This window comes from Phlebotomus papatasi, chromosome 2, assembly GCF_024763615.1.
Source record: "Phlebotomus papatasi isolate M1 chromosome 2, Ppap_2.1, whole genome shotgun sequence".
Taxonomy (NCBI): Eukaryota; Metazoa; Arthropoda; class Insecta; order Diptera; family Psychodidae; genus Phlebotomus; species Phlebotomus papatasi.
In genome coordinates, this window is record NC_077223.1 from 71,207,875 (window position 1) to 71,223,767 (window position 15,893).

At 32.3% G+C, this 15,893-nt stretch overlaps 1 protein-coding gene across 2 annotated transcripts in view; it reads left to right on the plus strand.

Annotated features, from left to right (window-relative positions):
• The window catches only part of LOC129804270 (uncharacterized), a 23,662-nt gene continuing 7,769 nt past the window's right edge, over positions 1-15,893 (plus strand). Inside the window, exons 1-2 of one of the 2 annotated variants that reach the window (XM_055851425.1) lie at positions 611-802; positions 880-1,329. In XM_055851425.1, coding sequence (XP_055707400.1) covers positions 1,225-1,329 — 105 coding nt within the window. In that variant the 5' untranslated portion in view covers positions 611-802; positions 880-1,224. Of the gene's footprint in view, positions 1,330-15,893 lie in introns of both variants that reach the window. The other variant, XM_055851424.1, reaches the window with a different exon arrangement.

Sequence of the window (15,893 nt, forward strand, 5' to 3'; positions counted from 1 at the left end):
CCTCTAGTTCATTCGCAACGTTGCTGGTGAGCAGATCGCTTTCAAAGTCGCGCGCGCAATTTGTAAAAGCGTGAGAAGAAAGAGATTCTCCGGGTGTGTCGTGAGCCACTCTAGGAAGAGACCCAGAAATATCAAGTTGTGAAGTTTTCTTCCTGGTCAAACATACAAAAGAGAGTGCCTACAAAACAAAATTTTCTGAACTGGCTATATTTGAACAAACTCTTAACTCGCCCTATTTTCCATTTTGGCGTCAAAGTCAATGGAGTTTGCGCAAAAGTGAAGCAGAGTTTTGGGGGAAATTTTCACGCAGAATTTCCCAAGGCGCCTTGTAATTTTTCCTCCACACCATAATCACTCAGAATCAAGCCCAGAAAGACAAATCCCACCATTACATCTAGTGTGATGGTAACCATTCGCCGTCGATCGTATTCTCTGGATACGATTCACGTCAAGTCTTTCACGGAGCCATCGTAATAGGGGGAAAAAAGAGAAAAACGCCATAAAGCATTTCTGTTGTGTAAAGTTAGTCTTAAAAACATAAGTCTGCGGTCATATATAGGCATTCGCCAATAAGACCTAAGGTAGGGTGGGCAAAAAAAAAAAAAAAAAATTTCTGTTGTATGTGGAAATTGGAACAAATTTATCCACGAAGATCCCATTGGGTAGCACAAAAAAAATCGTGTGCATTCGATTAAAAAAAAAAATAGATATTGCTTCGTATGTGCTGAAGAAATTCTTTTTCTGTGAGCCTTCTGTTTTGGAGTCAACGCAGCAAATTTTACGTCTGGGGTGTTTATAAAATGTAAATATCAAAGTTTATTTTCGTCGTCCTACAAATTTTATATTCACTGTTCTTCTTTCTCCTTCATATCGAAAAAGAGAATTCAAAACTAAAAATACAAGAATAATACTTTTTTGTGTTTTAAATCCGCGCGAAAAGTGATGAAATAAATTGTGGTTAATACCAAAAAATTAAAAATTATTTGCCACTACTTTAATGGCTTAATCTAATTATTCTCTAAAAAAATATGTGATATAAATCTCAATACATTTTATGCACGCCGAAATAATCTATCGAGAGCAAACGGATAATCAACTGTAGCCTACATTTAAATATACTACAAATTCATTTTACAATTTAATTTGTACTCTATCAATTAAAACGGAAAAATTGAATAATTGTGCAATATAAATTGAAAAAAAAAAAATTAAGTGTCCGCAAAGATGAGTGGCAACAATATTCAGTCCATACTACATGAAACGATGGCAGCAGATCAAAGAGGACATTCAACTCAACGAAGAAATAGCATCGAATCAAACTTGAGCAAAGTAAATAACAATTATTTCTATTTTTGTCCCACAAACTCTCTTTCACATTTCTCTAGCACTTTCCTAGAGTTAGAGTCTCTTATGCCTTTCTCGCACATCTCATTCTTTATATCATAATTCACCGAAAGACAATTTCTAAAACAAACTGATAATGTGGAACTACAATGCTACATTGTACTATCCAAGGGGTGAAGAAATGAAGTGTACCATGAGTGACATCGGCGCCGATCTGCCGTCAAATATTGGCAGATCGGCAATTTTTTACAGAGATCGGCAAATCAGCAATTTATCTGGAGAAATCGGCAAATATATTTTCTGTTATTTGCCCTTTCGTACTTTTTCTATTCAAAGTATTTATTACCGTGGTGTCACATAAGATTAATATTAAGATTATTACTTTCTGAACTGCAAGAATGACAAAAAAGATTTCAAGTGTTTTAACTTGCCTCTCTATCGCATTTGACTACTGCGTACAAAGTTGGCAGTCATGAAATCGCTCGGTAATGCCCTAGACAGACTTACGACTTAGGCCGAGAGGCGGATTAGTGGAAAATGATGGAAATGCACTTTAACCATTATTTCTAATATAATTACGCTAAGCCGTCTCTCGGCTAATCCTCAGGTCTGTCGAGGCCCTAATCAAGACTCAGAGTCGCGCCCCACATCGAACTGCACCCAGAGGCCTACAGATTAGGGTGTTTCAAAAAGGAAAAAATAATTTGGTACTATTCTCAGGGTATTATTTTTGATGAGACAAGAAAGTTTTTCTTCTGACCATATGATCACACGCCGTTTAGAGGTGGCTGAACGACCCACTCTGTAGTGTAAAATCAGAAAAAATGTTCTACAGAGAGGGTCAATCAGTCACCTCTAAACGGCGTCTGATCATATGGTCGTCGAAGAAAAACTTTCTTGTCTCATCAAATACAGCACTCTGAGAATAATGCCAATTTTTTTTCCTTCTTGAAACACCCTACTACACATACTCCAAGATCCTTGTTCAACAATGTCTCTGGACTGGAGTCAAGATTTCATAGAGAATCCGTTCCACGTAAACCGGGAAGGGATTATCCTGACATCAAGGCATGTGGTGCATCTAGGGTTCTTTAAAACCCCAGAGGACTCGTGATCGATTCTAGAGGTTAAACGCTAAATTATTGAGAATATAATCGAACAAAATCGTTGTGCATTTTCTCCATTTTGAGATTAATGGTGCTACGCCAATGAAAATGAAAAGGGGAAAACTTTTTCCTAAACATTTTTTTAGTACATGGCTGTTCTAATGTGCTTCTACGTTATCGACTTTTCTTTGTGTTGGATCCCGTCACAGCTCTTTTTGATGATTTTTGAACACGACTAGGACTGGGGAAAACAGTCGAGACAGAAACTAATTCAAATAAAAGACGATAATGCAGAAGCACTTGAGAACAGTCATGTACTAAAAACAAGGTTCAGGCAAAAGATTTGTCCTTTTCATTTTTCATTGGAATAACACCATAAGACGGCACTACAAGAAGAGGAAACAACCTAATAAATCATCAATCAATAGTAATAGGCAATGCAACAAGACACACCAAATAAATAAGAAACATTTGGAGTGTGTTCCAGAGAACACAATCCGACAGATTTGGAAAAAATTAGAAACAGTTTCAAATGATGATGGAATTTTTACCATACTACTGTAATAAGCATGAGTACACGTTTAATCATTTTGCGTATGTTAGAACTGCCTTGTTGAATTCTTGAAAAGCTTCACCGCAACTACCAATTTCGATAGAAAGCTTTTTATGCCTAAAATTAGGGTAGCACGAAATTGTACTTCCTGGCCCAAAGTAGTAGGATTTTACGGTAGTATAATATTTCTACACTGAGAGAAATCCGAAAAAGTTAAAATAACATTCCGGAAATGTTAATTTTACCCTGCAGTATTGATCCGAAATCTGTAAATATTATGCTTTTTAGGTGTACTTTTAGGGGTTAAAGTTACCCATTTTCATGTTAATTTTACCCTTAGAAAGGTGTAAAATTAACATTAAAAAATGTTGATATATTTTTACACCTAAAAAGTGTTCAAGTTATGAGGAAAAAAAGTAAATCGCGTTTTTTTCTCAGTGTAGAAATAGCGCTTCCCATTTTCAAATACAGTCGAGTTCCTAAAATTTGAACTCCTCAAATTTGAACGTCGCGACGGTTGAATTCAAAATGTAAAATTTGAGGTTATGTGAAGAAAGTTTTGCGTGGAGTCTGAATTAGAGCCATTTTTCTCTGATGTTTCCTCGTAACGTTTTATATTAAGTTCCGCAACAAATTCCATTTATTTCACAATAAATGACATTAATATATTCTCTAAAGTTATTTTTCTTAATTTAGGGAAAGTGCATTTCACATGAATTCCGTTACATTTTTGAAAATATTGTTCAAATTTGAGGAGTGAGAAATGTCATCTATATCCCCCAAATGTTCAAATTTGAGTAACTCTACTGTAGCCATATGTCAAGTTATACACAAAAAAATTAAGCTGATTGAAACTGCCCCACTTTCCTTACACATTATTTTAAAATATGAAACACTGTGATGCATCTAAAATTTTATAATTAAAATCTTCTAAAACAAGCCACTTAATAAATTTACGATTTTCTTTCAAGATATTTTTATTAAAACCTTGACAATCTCTTTTCAAGTGAAATAATGCTTGTAAGATCGCCGTAAAAATGCAAATCAATAATCTAAGATGCATGAAACATTTAATTTTTCACAATTTTAAAATCCTAGATTGGAAAAGTTCAAATGCAAATTTTGTATCAATTAATTCAAAAACTGAGGCTGTTGCGTAATAATAATTTCCATTTTTTAAAAATCAAACAAGTTCTAGAAAATTGAAAGCAACTGTAAATCATATTTTACAAAACCACTAAGCATTGTTTGAAACACCAGGAAACTAAGAAAGATTGACAATTTTTCCGTCGTCACAATTTCAATTGAATTGGCGAATGTCACGGTAAAATTGTAAAAGGAATTATGTAGAATTATATACGGAGTGAATAGCAATATAATTTTTCTTAAGTAAGAATCCACCTGAGACGCTCTAAAACTAACCGTTTTCTTATTCCAGAAACCATACCATCTGAGTACAAGACAAAGTTAATACGGATGAAGAAATTTACCGCTCACGATCTATTCAATGATTTTCCGCGAAAAAAGACACCCCTACCTCTCTCTCTCACTCTTGCAAAATATGTGCAAACTTTGCAAATACACAATTTCATTTTCAAGGCTTTCAACATCAAAATGATCGTCTCACATGAAGAGAGAATACTCAAGTTATTCAACAAAATTCTTATGAGTTTTCCTTCCACTGCAAATTCAACTTAGAAATTGAAAGTTATTCGATATCACGCGTTGTGTGCTCTATTTTATTTTTTTATTCAGAAACATACCCATCCCTCGCCCATGAAAAATGCATTTAAAATGGTAATCGTCATTTATCACTACAGCACACTCACCAAATCGACCAAATCAAATTCAATGATGTAATTGTTGAGGATATTGATACGATCATGCTTACACTTCATTCGAAATATCAATAAAACTTGTCATTTTCCCAAGATTACAAGTTTCACTGAAAGATATAGAAGGGGAGAAAGGAAAATAATGAATAAGAAATCATTGAAGAATTTAACGACAAGTTTACCCACCCAGTTCAATTAAAAAAAAACACTATACTGAGTAAATTCACAAAAGAATACGGCAAAAAATGTCGAGGGAAAAGATCAATCTGTCTTGAGTATCATCTTGCATGGACATTTCAGTAAAAATAATCCAGACAGGACAAGGTCAATAGCCACAAATTGAAAATGCAAGTGATATATTCAGACAATTTTTTTTTTCTCATGCCCCCAACACTTTTCATCAACAATGAGAGAAACGCGCAAATGTGAGGAGTTCAAGTGTATTTTTGCACCATAGCACACGACACTTCTTTTTTTTTTGTTGTCATCTCATGAGATGCAGCAAACACATAAAAAGAACTTTAGACTATTATGGAAAATTCATGGTGTTTTTCCACCTCAAAGTGATCTTCAACTTTTCACCGAAGGACTCTTTTTCCGCATTAAAGTTATTGACTCAGAAAACAAAAAGAAAAAAAAAACAATATAAAATGCTAAGAAATATAGAAAAATCTCAGCTGTGATTCTTATTTTTTTCGTCCTATATACTTCTTATTAGATCTTAAAATAGAATTTGGATTTGTAAACAAATAAATTGTCCAAGTATTTTTGAGATGTGTATAAAAGAACCGGCACGGCGCGTTGAAAGAATTTATTGGGGGTTTGTGGAGCTAAAATTTGGAATAACAAGTATAGGCTGGTTTAAAAAATTACATGCGCAAGGTTTAATCTATTTTATTACACCCTAGATGCGGATCACTTTGGCCTCCGGAGATGACTTTGCCCCCTGCTTTGCCCTGTTCTTCATAATCGATCAGTTTGTATTTAGCTTTAGTGCTAGAATTAAAGAAAAGCTTACGAACAACAAGAGGCAAAGTCGCTCCCTGAGGCAAAATTATCCGCATCTACGGAATGTAGAGGAAAGCTTTCAAGCTTCGCATATACTCTGGCTTCGAACGCTTCATATTTTTCAATATTTTTACCATATTGCATTAATGAATCTAACTTATTCTTTTCAGGATATTTGTTACTTAATAAGTTATTAAAATATATTGTCAAGGGTTAGATTCTTACATATTATCAAGGGTTAGTGTGTACGAAGCCTAAAAGCTTTCCTCTATTCAATTTGAAAATGTTATTTAATAAAAAATATTTAATTTAACTTTAAATTTTGAGTGGAAAAATAATTTTAAAAAAATATATGAAACAAGAATTAATAGGATTACAGTAGAGTCTCGCTATAGTCCATATTTGGTTTCAAATTTGACACTTGGGTCGCACTATAGTCCATGTAATTTTTTAAAATTATCAACGATTTTTAGTATTGAAATTGCTTGACGACTTCCACTTTCTTTGCGATTCTGGTACTTGTCCTTGCTCTCTTCATTGTGGATCACAATTATCACAACTACTTAATAAAGTTTGCCAAAAATATTAAAATAATTATGCTTGTTGCATACTAAAAAACATAACCTAAAATAAAATCAGTGTTTTGAAATCAACGGTCGATAAATTGTGGACTATAGAGCGATGGCCTATAGCGAGACTCTACTGTACTGTCAAAAGTAACGAAAACCTTTTAACACAAGGGACATCAAAGATCATAATTTAAGTTTATAGCACAAAAATATTAATAATAAGCTGAGAATCTTTAGGTAGAAAGGCAAATAAATATATATAATTATACAAGAAATTAATAGCCGTATCCAAAATTTTAATAATTCATGTTAGTTGCAGTTGAAGTTAGAATTTATAAAAATTACTAAAAATCTTCTTGAATTTCGTTGGTCTCATGATGAGAAAAACAATTTTATATCAATAACAGAATGCCTAAAAGTTCTCCGTTGTGGGGCAAATTCAAACAAAAATGGGGCACTTCTGTACATTTTTCATGGTTACCTAAAATGCATATTCCAAATTTTCACTTGATAAAAATATTTAAAAAATAATTTTGATTTCATTAGACCATAAGAATATTCAGAACAATTGTAGAAAGTGAACTTACAAGTCTTTACAGATGCATAAAATTGAACAATTGGATCCGATCATATAACTTTTTGAATTCTAGAATATTAAAAAAAAATAGTACACAACAATGATGAATGGATTTTATATGTGAGATCCTTTATGAACCCTACAGTGGTCTTCAAACTAGAGGTTTAGTCCAATTCCCGAAGGTTATATAATTTTAAATACCAACCAATTTTACCAGTTTTTCAGGATCTAGATCACTTGTCTTTAATAATCCAATCCTAAGTTAGAATTTTCCAAAAAAATTTGACTGATATACGGAAATAGAAGAGTTAAAGCCATATGGCCAAACCTTACGTCTTAAGGTTCGTAGAATGGACTCTCTAGCAAGTTTTATCACTTTTATAAAAGGCACTGACAAAAAGAAATTTACAATAGTCTACAAAATAAAATTTATAAATGCCACATTAGAATATCCCAGTATTATTTATTATTCTTATTGTTAATTTTTTGTTGATTTTGTTTTTCTTTTAAATCATTGTACGATTTATTTTCAGAATTTTTTCTAGAATATTTAGGTCGTTAAATTTGACGGTAAATGAAATTTATGAAACGAACTTTTAATCCGTGATCCTAAATTGTCATATAGTTCGAGCTGGTTCTTTACCGCCAAATATTACTAACTAAATATTATCGAGAATCAGTCTGAGTGTTTTTGGGCTTTAAATTTAAACCAATCAACTCTTTGCCAGCCGTAATGTAATGTAACAAGCAAATTTCACGTTTTTTTTTTCATTTGATATATTTTAGCTTAGGAGTTAATCAAGCCCATACAAAAATATCCTAGTAGTTTTGGACATCCTTATAGTTTGGAATTGAACTTTATCCGTTATAAATAATTAACAAAAATAGCTTTTTGGAAATATGCTAAACAGATACCAAAATATGCTAAACAGATTACAGCTTGATATCCAAAATGGGCTAATGTCCTCTAAACTAAAAGCAAGTCTGACGTTATAAGTAGAAATTAATTGAGGAATTCCATTTATTGCATGAATATAAAATGCGTAGTATTTAAAAAATATATATTTCAGTTTCCTTGTGAATGACTCTAAATTGAAAAATTTTCATTCAGATATGTATTGCAACCCATAATTTTTCACATGAGGTTTTCCATTGATATAAATTTATGGGAGAATAATTTTAAAAGTGCAATAGCACGTTTAAAATATTTTATCACAAATTGTTCGCTGTGGTTCATTAAATATCAGAATTGTGCAATTAAAACTCGGAGAAATAAATATTTCTTTTGACTCATCTTTCCTAAACATTTCTCGTCTTTTTTTTTATAAACAAATTTGTTTAACAAGATGCTACAACGTAAATGCGCAAAATAAAGAGGATCCGGATAGTCAATAAAGATTGCAAACGTAACCAGAATACGAGCAATAATTTATGTGATCACATGGTGAGAAAAAATAGGAAACTTTATACAAAATTCTTATCAATATATTGTACTGAAAATTGTTTACAAAAAATAAGACATTTTTTTGATAATTGAGAGGAATACCAAGCACAACTTGAAACCTTAGCCAAGGAAAAGGAATTAGGAAATCCCATAAATCAATTCTCAAAAATAGCCCACGAATCTTCCCATGTGATTCTTTCCATTGTTCTAAATTGACCCAAATTGATTTGCGGGCTATTTAGACGGAAAGATCGTCTGGGTGGTGGAAAATCTGTTCATTGCCTCTCGATCTCAAGATGACAAACATGCCACACAAAATATGGCAAAGTTGCAGAAATATCGGTATGTTTACAGACATTCCCTCCATTTCAATTATTTTTATGACTTGACTCTTATCACAACCATTTTGAGGTCAATTGGCGCTTTTTTCCGCTCCATCATCTCCATACACCCAAAAAGACATCTTATTCTCATGGAGACGCCGAAATTTTGTCACAAGAAGAAAATTGGTTTTTTGCGACAATTTGCTGACATAATTACAAATCCAACACACGTATCAAAAAAATACTCAAGAGATATTTAAAATTAATTAGAATTGAGATAATTCAGTTGTTAACTGTAATTATCTATTATGAGCTGACTTTTTTTGCATTTCGGGGCTGTGTGCCTGATTTTTCCGTGGTTATTTTCTCGGATTTATCGCTCACTATCAGTCTTGTTAACGCATGACATCTTCAGACACTCTCATGTGGGATCTTCATGGAGACACTTTAAATGTTTAGTTTATTTAGAGCTAAATTTATAACATATTGCAGTATTTAAGCTTCTTATCAGAAAGTTACTCTTATCTTGATATTTTTCTCCACAAGACAGATTTAATCCCTCATGAGGACAAAAAAGTCAAGAGGTTGAACATCCCTATCATTTAAGCATCTTTAAAGACTTTTTTTATTTATCAAAATTTACTGATAAAATAATAATGTCTACTTTTTCAATTTTTTTTTAAATATTTAATACAATATATTTCCTCTGAAAAATTTCCTCTTGTATTAAAATAAGTAAATCCATGCCTTTCAGGTGTTATGGCCTATTAAATCTATTTTTTTTAAATTTATAATACTTAAGCTTTATATCAGTGCAATTATTTCTTCTTATAAATAATTTTAGACTTATCGCTCTTCTTGATTGGCTAGAGCTTAAATGCATGTTAAATCATTTCAATTTTGGGCAATGTTAATAAAAAGATCAAGCAAAAAGAAAATTTCTATAAAAACTAAAATTTAAAATAAAAGAAATATGCTATTTTCGCATATTTCTAAAGAAAACTGGACTTTAACGTAGTAATTTGGGTAGACATAGATCAAAGTTAATTTATACGTAGATGCAGCATGCTTTAGAAATATTCGAGCCCCTGCTCAATGTAACCCCACCTCTCCCTAATTATAAAATAGTTTAGAATTACTGAATTATAAACTATTCTAACTATGTACACTAACGGCCAAAACATTAAATACACCCTTCGTAAGCTTAAATACACGTGATTTGGACCGGGAAAACGCTGTAATATCCAGTTCTATTGACTGAAATAGTTTCATATATAAACCTAAGAACAGTTTTAAACAAGATTTGAGAAAATACATGAGCTACAAAATTTATAATTTGAGGATCAGTCAAAAATTACCTTTTTGGAAAAAAATGCAAAAGTAGCCCCACATTCTAAAACTGATCTAATCTTTTAATAATCATTTAATATAAGCTAAATACTATTAGTAAATATTATTAAGAGTCAGAAAAACTGAAAATAATACCGAGGGAATATTTTTGGTACGGATTGTGGTCGGTTTCCGGTGTGATGTGTTCTGAAAGTGGTTTCTTCTTTGAATATTGAAATTTTCAGCCCAAATTCTACTTTTTCATATAATTTTTATTATTTTTCAAATTACTATTTATTATTGTTGCAATTTCATTTCTTTTACTTCATTATTTTATTTAAATAAACATGAATAAAATCTTCAAATTTAGTTTTCCTCGAAGAATTTTCCTTTAGCTTTGATAAGCGCCTCACAAATTCGGGGCATCATGTTAATCAATTTCTCCAAAATGTTAGAAGGAACTCTGCCCACATATCCTAAAGTCTTTTCACCAAGATTGGAACTGATGTCGGCGCCTTCTCTCGAACCATCTGGTCTAGAAAATTACAGAATATTTCGATGTGGGTACAATTGGATGATTAGGGTGGCTAATGCATGTAGTTTAGGACCCTGCGTTTCTCTTTCTCAAGAAGTAAACCTCTACAAAGCTTTGAGGAATGCTTGGGATCGTTATCCTCTTGAAAAAAAAAACCCACGCCCAATAAACCGAATGCATTAGCCACGCCAGTCACCCGATTGTAGCCTCATTGCAATTCTCTTGGATTTTCTCGACCACAAGGTTCGAGATTAGGCGCGACATCAGTTCCAATCTTGGTGGAAAGACTTCAGGATATGTGGACAGAGTTCCTTCTAACATTTTGGAGAAATTGATCAACAGGATGCCTCGAATTTGTGAGGCGCTTATCAAAGCTAAAGGAAAATTCTTCGAGGAAAACTGAATTTGATGATTTTATTCATGTTTATTTAAATAAAATAATGAAGTAAAAGAAATGAAATTGCAACAATAATAAATAGTAATTTGAAAAATAATAAAAAATATATGAAAAAGTAGAATTTGGGCTGAAAATTTCAATATTCAAAGAACAAACCACTTTCAGAACACATCACACCGGAAACCGACCACAATCCGTACTAAAAATATTCCCTCGGTATTATTTTCAGTTTTTCTGACTCTTAATAATATTTACTAATAGTATTTAGCTTATATTAAGTGATTATTAAAAGATTAGATCAGTTTTAGAATGTGGGGCTACTTTTGCATTTTTTTCCAAAAAGGTAATTTTTGACTGATCCTCAAATTATAAATTTTGTAGCTCATGTATTTTCTCAAATCTTATTTAAAACTGTTCTTAGGTTTATATATGAAACTATTTCAGTCAATAGAACTGGATATTACAGCGTTTTCCCGGTCCAAATCACGTGTATTTAAGCTTACGAAGGGTGTATTTAATGTTTTGGCCGTTAGTGTATAACGATATTTGTATTCTAGATGCTTGACTTCTTTATTAAAAAGAAATGCCGTTTAAGCCATGTCAAGCATAAAGTGTGTGGAGGTTTATTTGTTTTTGTTTTGGCACAATATCCTAATTTTTAAAACTTAAAAATCGCAAAGTTAATACGGCTAAATTTTATAGAAAGAAGCGTGCTCTAAAACTATTTTTAAATAGCGCTTAATGCCTAGCCCACAACAAATTTTGTTAGTAAACATGTTTTCAAAATTTCCTATAAGAGTGAAGGCGATAACTAGATCTAGGTCTCACTCACACTCATTGAAATGTCAAAAACATGTTTACAAGACAAAAGTTATTGTGCGCTGGGCATAACCCATTACAATATTAAAAACATTAGAGATAGAACATTCATATTATAGAATTTCTTACAAATTAATAGATAATTTTAAGAAAAGAAAAAAATATTAGGGAAACTATTAGGACACCACCGAACTATGACGAACATTTTTTAGTGACGAACAAGCATCCCTATATGGTATCCATGAATTCATATAGGTCTCATTCTCTGAAATCCAAAGCCTAATTAAAAATGACAGTGTTCGGTGCTACCCCGTGTTCGGTGTTGCTCCATTTTCCCCTAATATTAAGGGGACGCAGAGAAATGCTATCGAACACGCGTCTTAACGTTAAAAGTAAAGGTCATTGAAGTTCAATTCTTCACATTAAACCGATTACAAAAAGAAGTGATTTATATGATGCAAATATCTAAGAAAAGAATTTGGCTTCCAGAATTCGAATCAAGAAAGAGAATGAAGAAAATATTATCAAAATCGACGCGATTTCAAATTTTTCGTGCATAATTTCACGCAAAAAAATTGCATAACTTTCCGTGAAGCTTGAAAGGTGTAACAAAAAGTATATAAGGGAAGAGCACCAGCGATCGGCAGTGTTCCTCGGATCGTCAGGTTATTACCATCTTGTTGCACCAATTCAAATGACTTTTTGATAATTATTCGCTACTTTTTACCATATAGCTGTCACAAAAATTCAGTACATTAATTCAGATTTAATTTATAAAACCAATTTTCCGTGAGACACCTGATTAAATTCGTGACGATCCGAGGTACAGAGTATATAATTACAATTACATCTATTTTTTATTAATTTATTGTAAAAATTTAAAACTCAAATGCACAGATATAGTTAAATGGATTACTAATATACCGATTAGCATACACAAAAATATCAAATAGTATTTTGAGGTTTATATTTTTAACTAAATATCGAGCATATCTCTTGACATTCCGATCCGGGGTACTCTTCCCTTATACCTCTGTCGGCTTATTTTTTCACAACATTGTAGAATTAATATAAATAAAAATTCTTTCCTGGCAGCAATTTGGATATCAATTGCGCAAAAATGAATTATCCAATATCGTCTAGTTTGTGTATCTCATTGTAATATACCCAGCACAATAACTTTTGTTTGTAAACATGTTTGCAAAATTTACTAGGAGGAAGTGGGGCACCTTTGAACGCGGGGCACCTTTGAAACTGGTTTTTTTCTCCTATGTTTATGTGGAACTGAGCCATATCATAATATAATTTAGCTTCTCAATCTATTTGTGCAGCTAAATTATATCACGATAATGATCAATTTTATTTAAAAATATGTAAAAAATCCCAATTTCAAAAGTACCCCACTTTCAAATGTGCCCCACTTCTCCCTATGAGAGAGAATGAGATGACTAGATTTAGATATCACTTATGACCAGCGCACAATATCTTTTGTTTTGTAAATGTGTTTTTGGACTTTCCTATGAGAGTGAGTGAAACCGAGATCTACTCATCTCGCTTATTCTCATTGGCAAATTTGAAAACATGTTTACAAAACAAAAGTTATTATATGCTGAGCATAATGCCCAACGCACAATGAATTTTGTTTAGTAAACATTTGTTTGACATTTCAATGAGAGTGGGTGAGATCTAGATCTAGTCATCTTGCTCTCTCTCATGGGAAATTTTGAAAACATGTTTACAAACAAAAGTTATTGTGCGTTGGTCATAATGACCAGCACACAATAACTTTTGTTTGTAAACATGTTTTCAAATTTTCCTATGAAAGAGAGCGAGATGACTAGATCTCTAGATTTCACTCACTCTCATTGAAATGTCAAAAACATGTTTACAAACAAAAGTTATTGTGCGCTGGGCATAATAAGTCAACGAAACAAACAATATCCTGCAAAGTGGGGGAAATCGGACTTCTTTAATCTGGGGTACATTTGAAATTGGGTTTTTTCTCATATTTTTAAAAGGAATTTAACCTTATCATAATGTAAATTAGCTTCACCATTAGTTTGTCGAGCAAAGTTATGTCGTGGTACAATCCAGTTCCATTTAAAAATAGGATAAAAAAGTCCTACTTCAAAGGTAATCCTATTCAAAGGTGCCCCACTAAGGAATTAAAACATTAACTGTAATAATGCCGATTAAAATTTATAATAAATTTATCGATTTTACTCGAAAATTATTTTGAGATTTTAAAGCGTTCAACTTGAAGCGCTGATCTTATAATATTTTTTAATTAACCAAAATAATAAGCAAAAAAATCACAATGCTTTTAAGACTTCCACGCCGAATAACCCAAATTTATACTAGATTTTTAACACCAAATCATCTTTTTTAATTGATAAAATGTCAATTTTATTACTCTTAAAATTAATGCCTCTGAAAAAATATTTTTTTCTATGTAAAATCTTGATGAGAATTCAAGGATTAAGCTCCCAGAGAATCTTGACATGACAATTTCACATCTTCATGAGCAATTAGCACAAGAGTCGCACAAAAATGCACCTGGGCTCAATGTTTGCCTTCCCATGTGCTTCTTTCTCATAACGGTTGACGCGACACCCTTCCATCCCGCCTCAGATCGTGCCAGAGAATTAAATGCACTTTTCTTGGGACTCTGATAAAAATTTCTCAACTCTTTCACATCCTCTCCCTTCTGCCATTTCTCCCACGGAAACTGTGAAGAAGGTCTGTTTGCATTTCAAGTCATCTTTCTTTTGGGTGAAAGAACAAATTTGTTCTGCAATATTCTTGACCATTTTTCGTTTGATTTGGCAATTAGTAACTTCTCCTAAGGCATTATTGGTTTAAAGTCTAACAAGAGAGAGAATTCCCGAATGATGTGTTAAATAGTGTAAAACAAATTGCAGGTGGTATTATGGTGACGTCAAAGATGAGCCGGAAAAACAAGTAAAGAATCACATGTTGCTAGACGAAGAATGAAAATGGATTAAAATTATTTTTTTCATCATTCTCCACAAAGTATCTCTCCAAAGCTCATGCCATTGTTCGGTTCACACTTGGTAAATAAATCAACAAATTATCGCGTCATATACGTGGTTTTTAGCAACAATTCAAACGTTTCTCAAAAAATCAGCCTGCAAATATTTAATTTAGAATACACCACTTCTTTCCAACAACGTAATTTTCAATTCACAATTTTATCTTAATATTTTTTTGCTCATTAAATAGCTTGTCTTAAAATAGAATTTTAGCAATTAGTTCTGGACCCTAATTAAACAATCCTCAAAATAAGCTTGTTATATTCTTCATCTCTCTCAAGACATATTTTATTCATATAGTAATATATTCTCTCTTTAATGTCTTTCACATAGAAAAAAAAACAACTGAATAATTTATTATTTAACACATTGAACTGAACTCATCCATAATCTATGACGTGCGGATTTTTTCATCACCACACACCAGAATCTTTTCATTTTTATAAATATTCAATATTTTTGTTTAAGAAAAAAAAATTATCAGTCTCCATGATAAGACGCCAGAGAAAAGAATCACTTGTCTGTACGTGAACAGTCACATGTACCAAGCAAAAACACAAAGTTTTTTTTTTATTATTTCATGTAAATATAAAGCGTGAGCAATTCTGCAAAAAACCAAACTTTAAAATGTGTGTCGCTTCTTGTCCGTGGCCAAGAACTTGATTATGTTACAACAAAAGTCCATCAAGAGTATCAATTGAGTAATGCCCCGGAGTGTCGCTCTTTTTTACCCTGGATATTCATGTCACGATTGCGAAATACACATTGCAATTTGTGGGCATCTCCGAGTGGCGCTTCATGGAAATTACATTGATCTGCCAGAACTGCTCGCAAGACTTCATCATTAATCAAAATCATGACCTGAGTTTCGTGGTTGAAAATTGACTTATGACCGGTAAATTTGCAATACAACGAAAAAAAACGTTGAAAGAGACAAATAACGCATTCAAGAGTTGCTTCTTTGACCACAAAAAAATGTGAATGTTATCTGAAGAGATGCA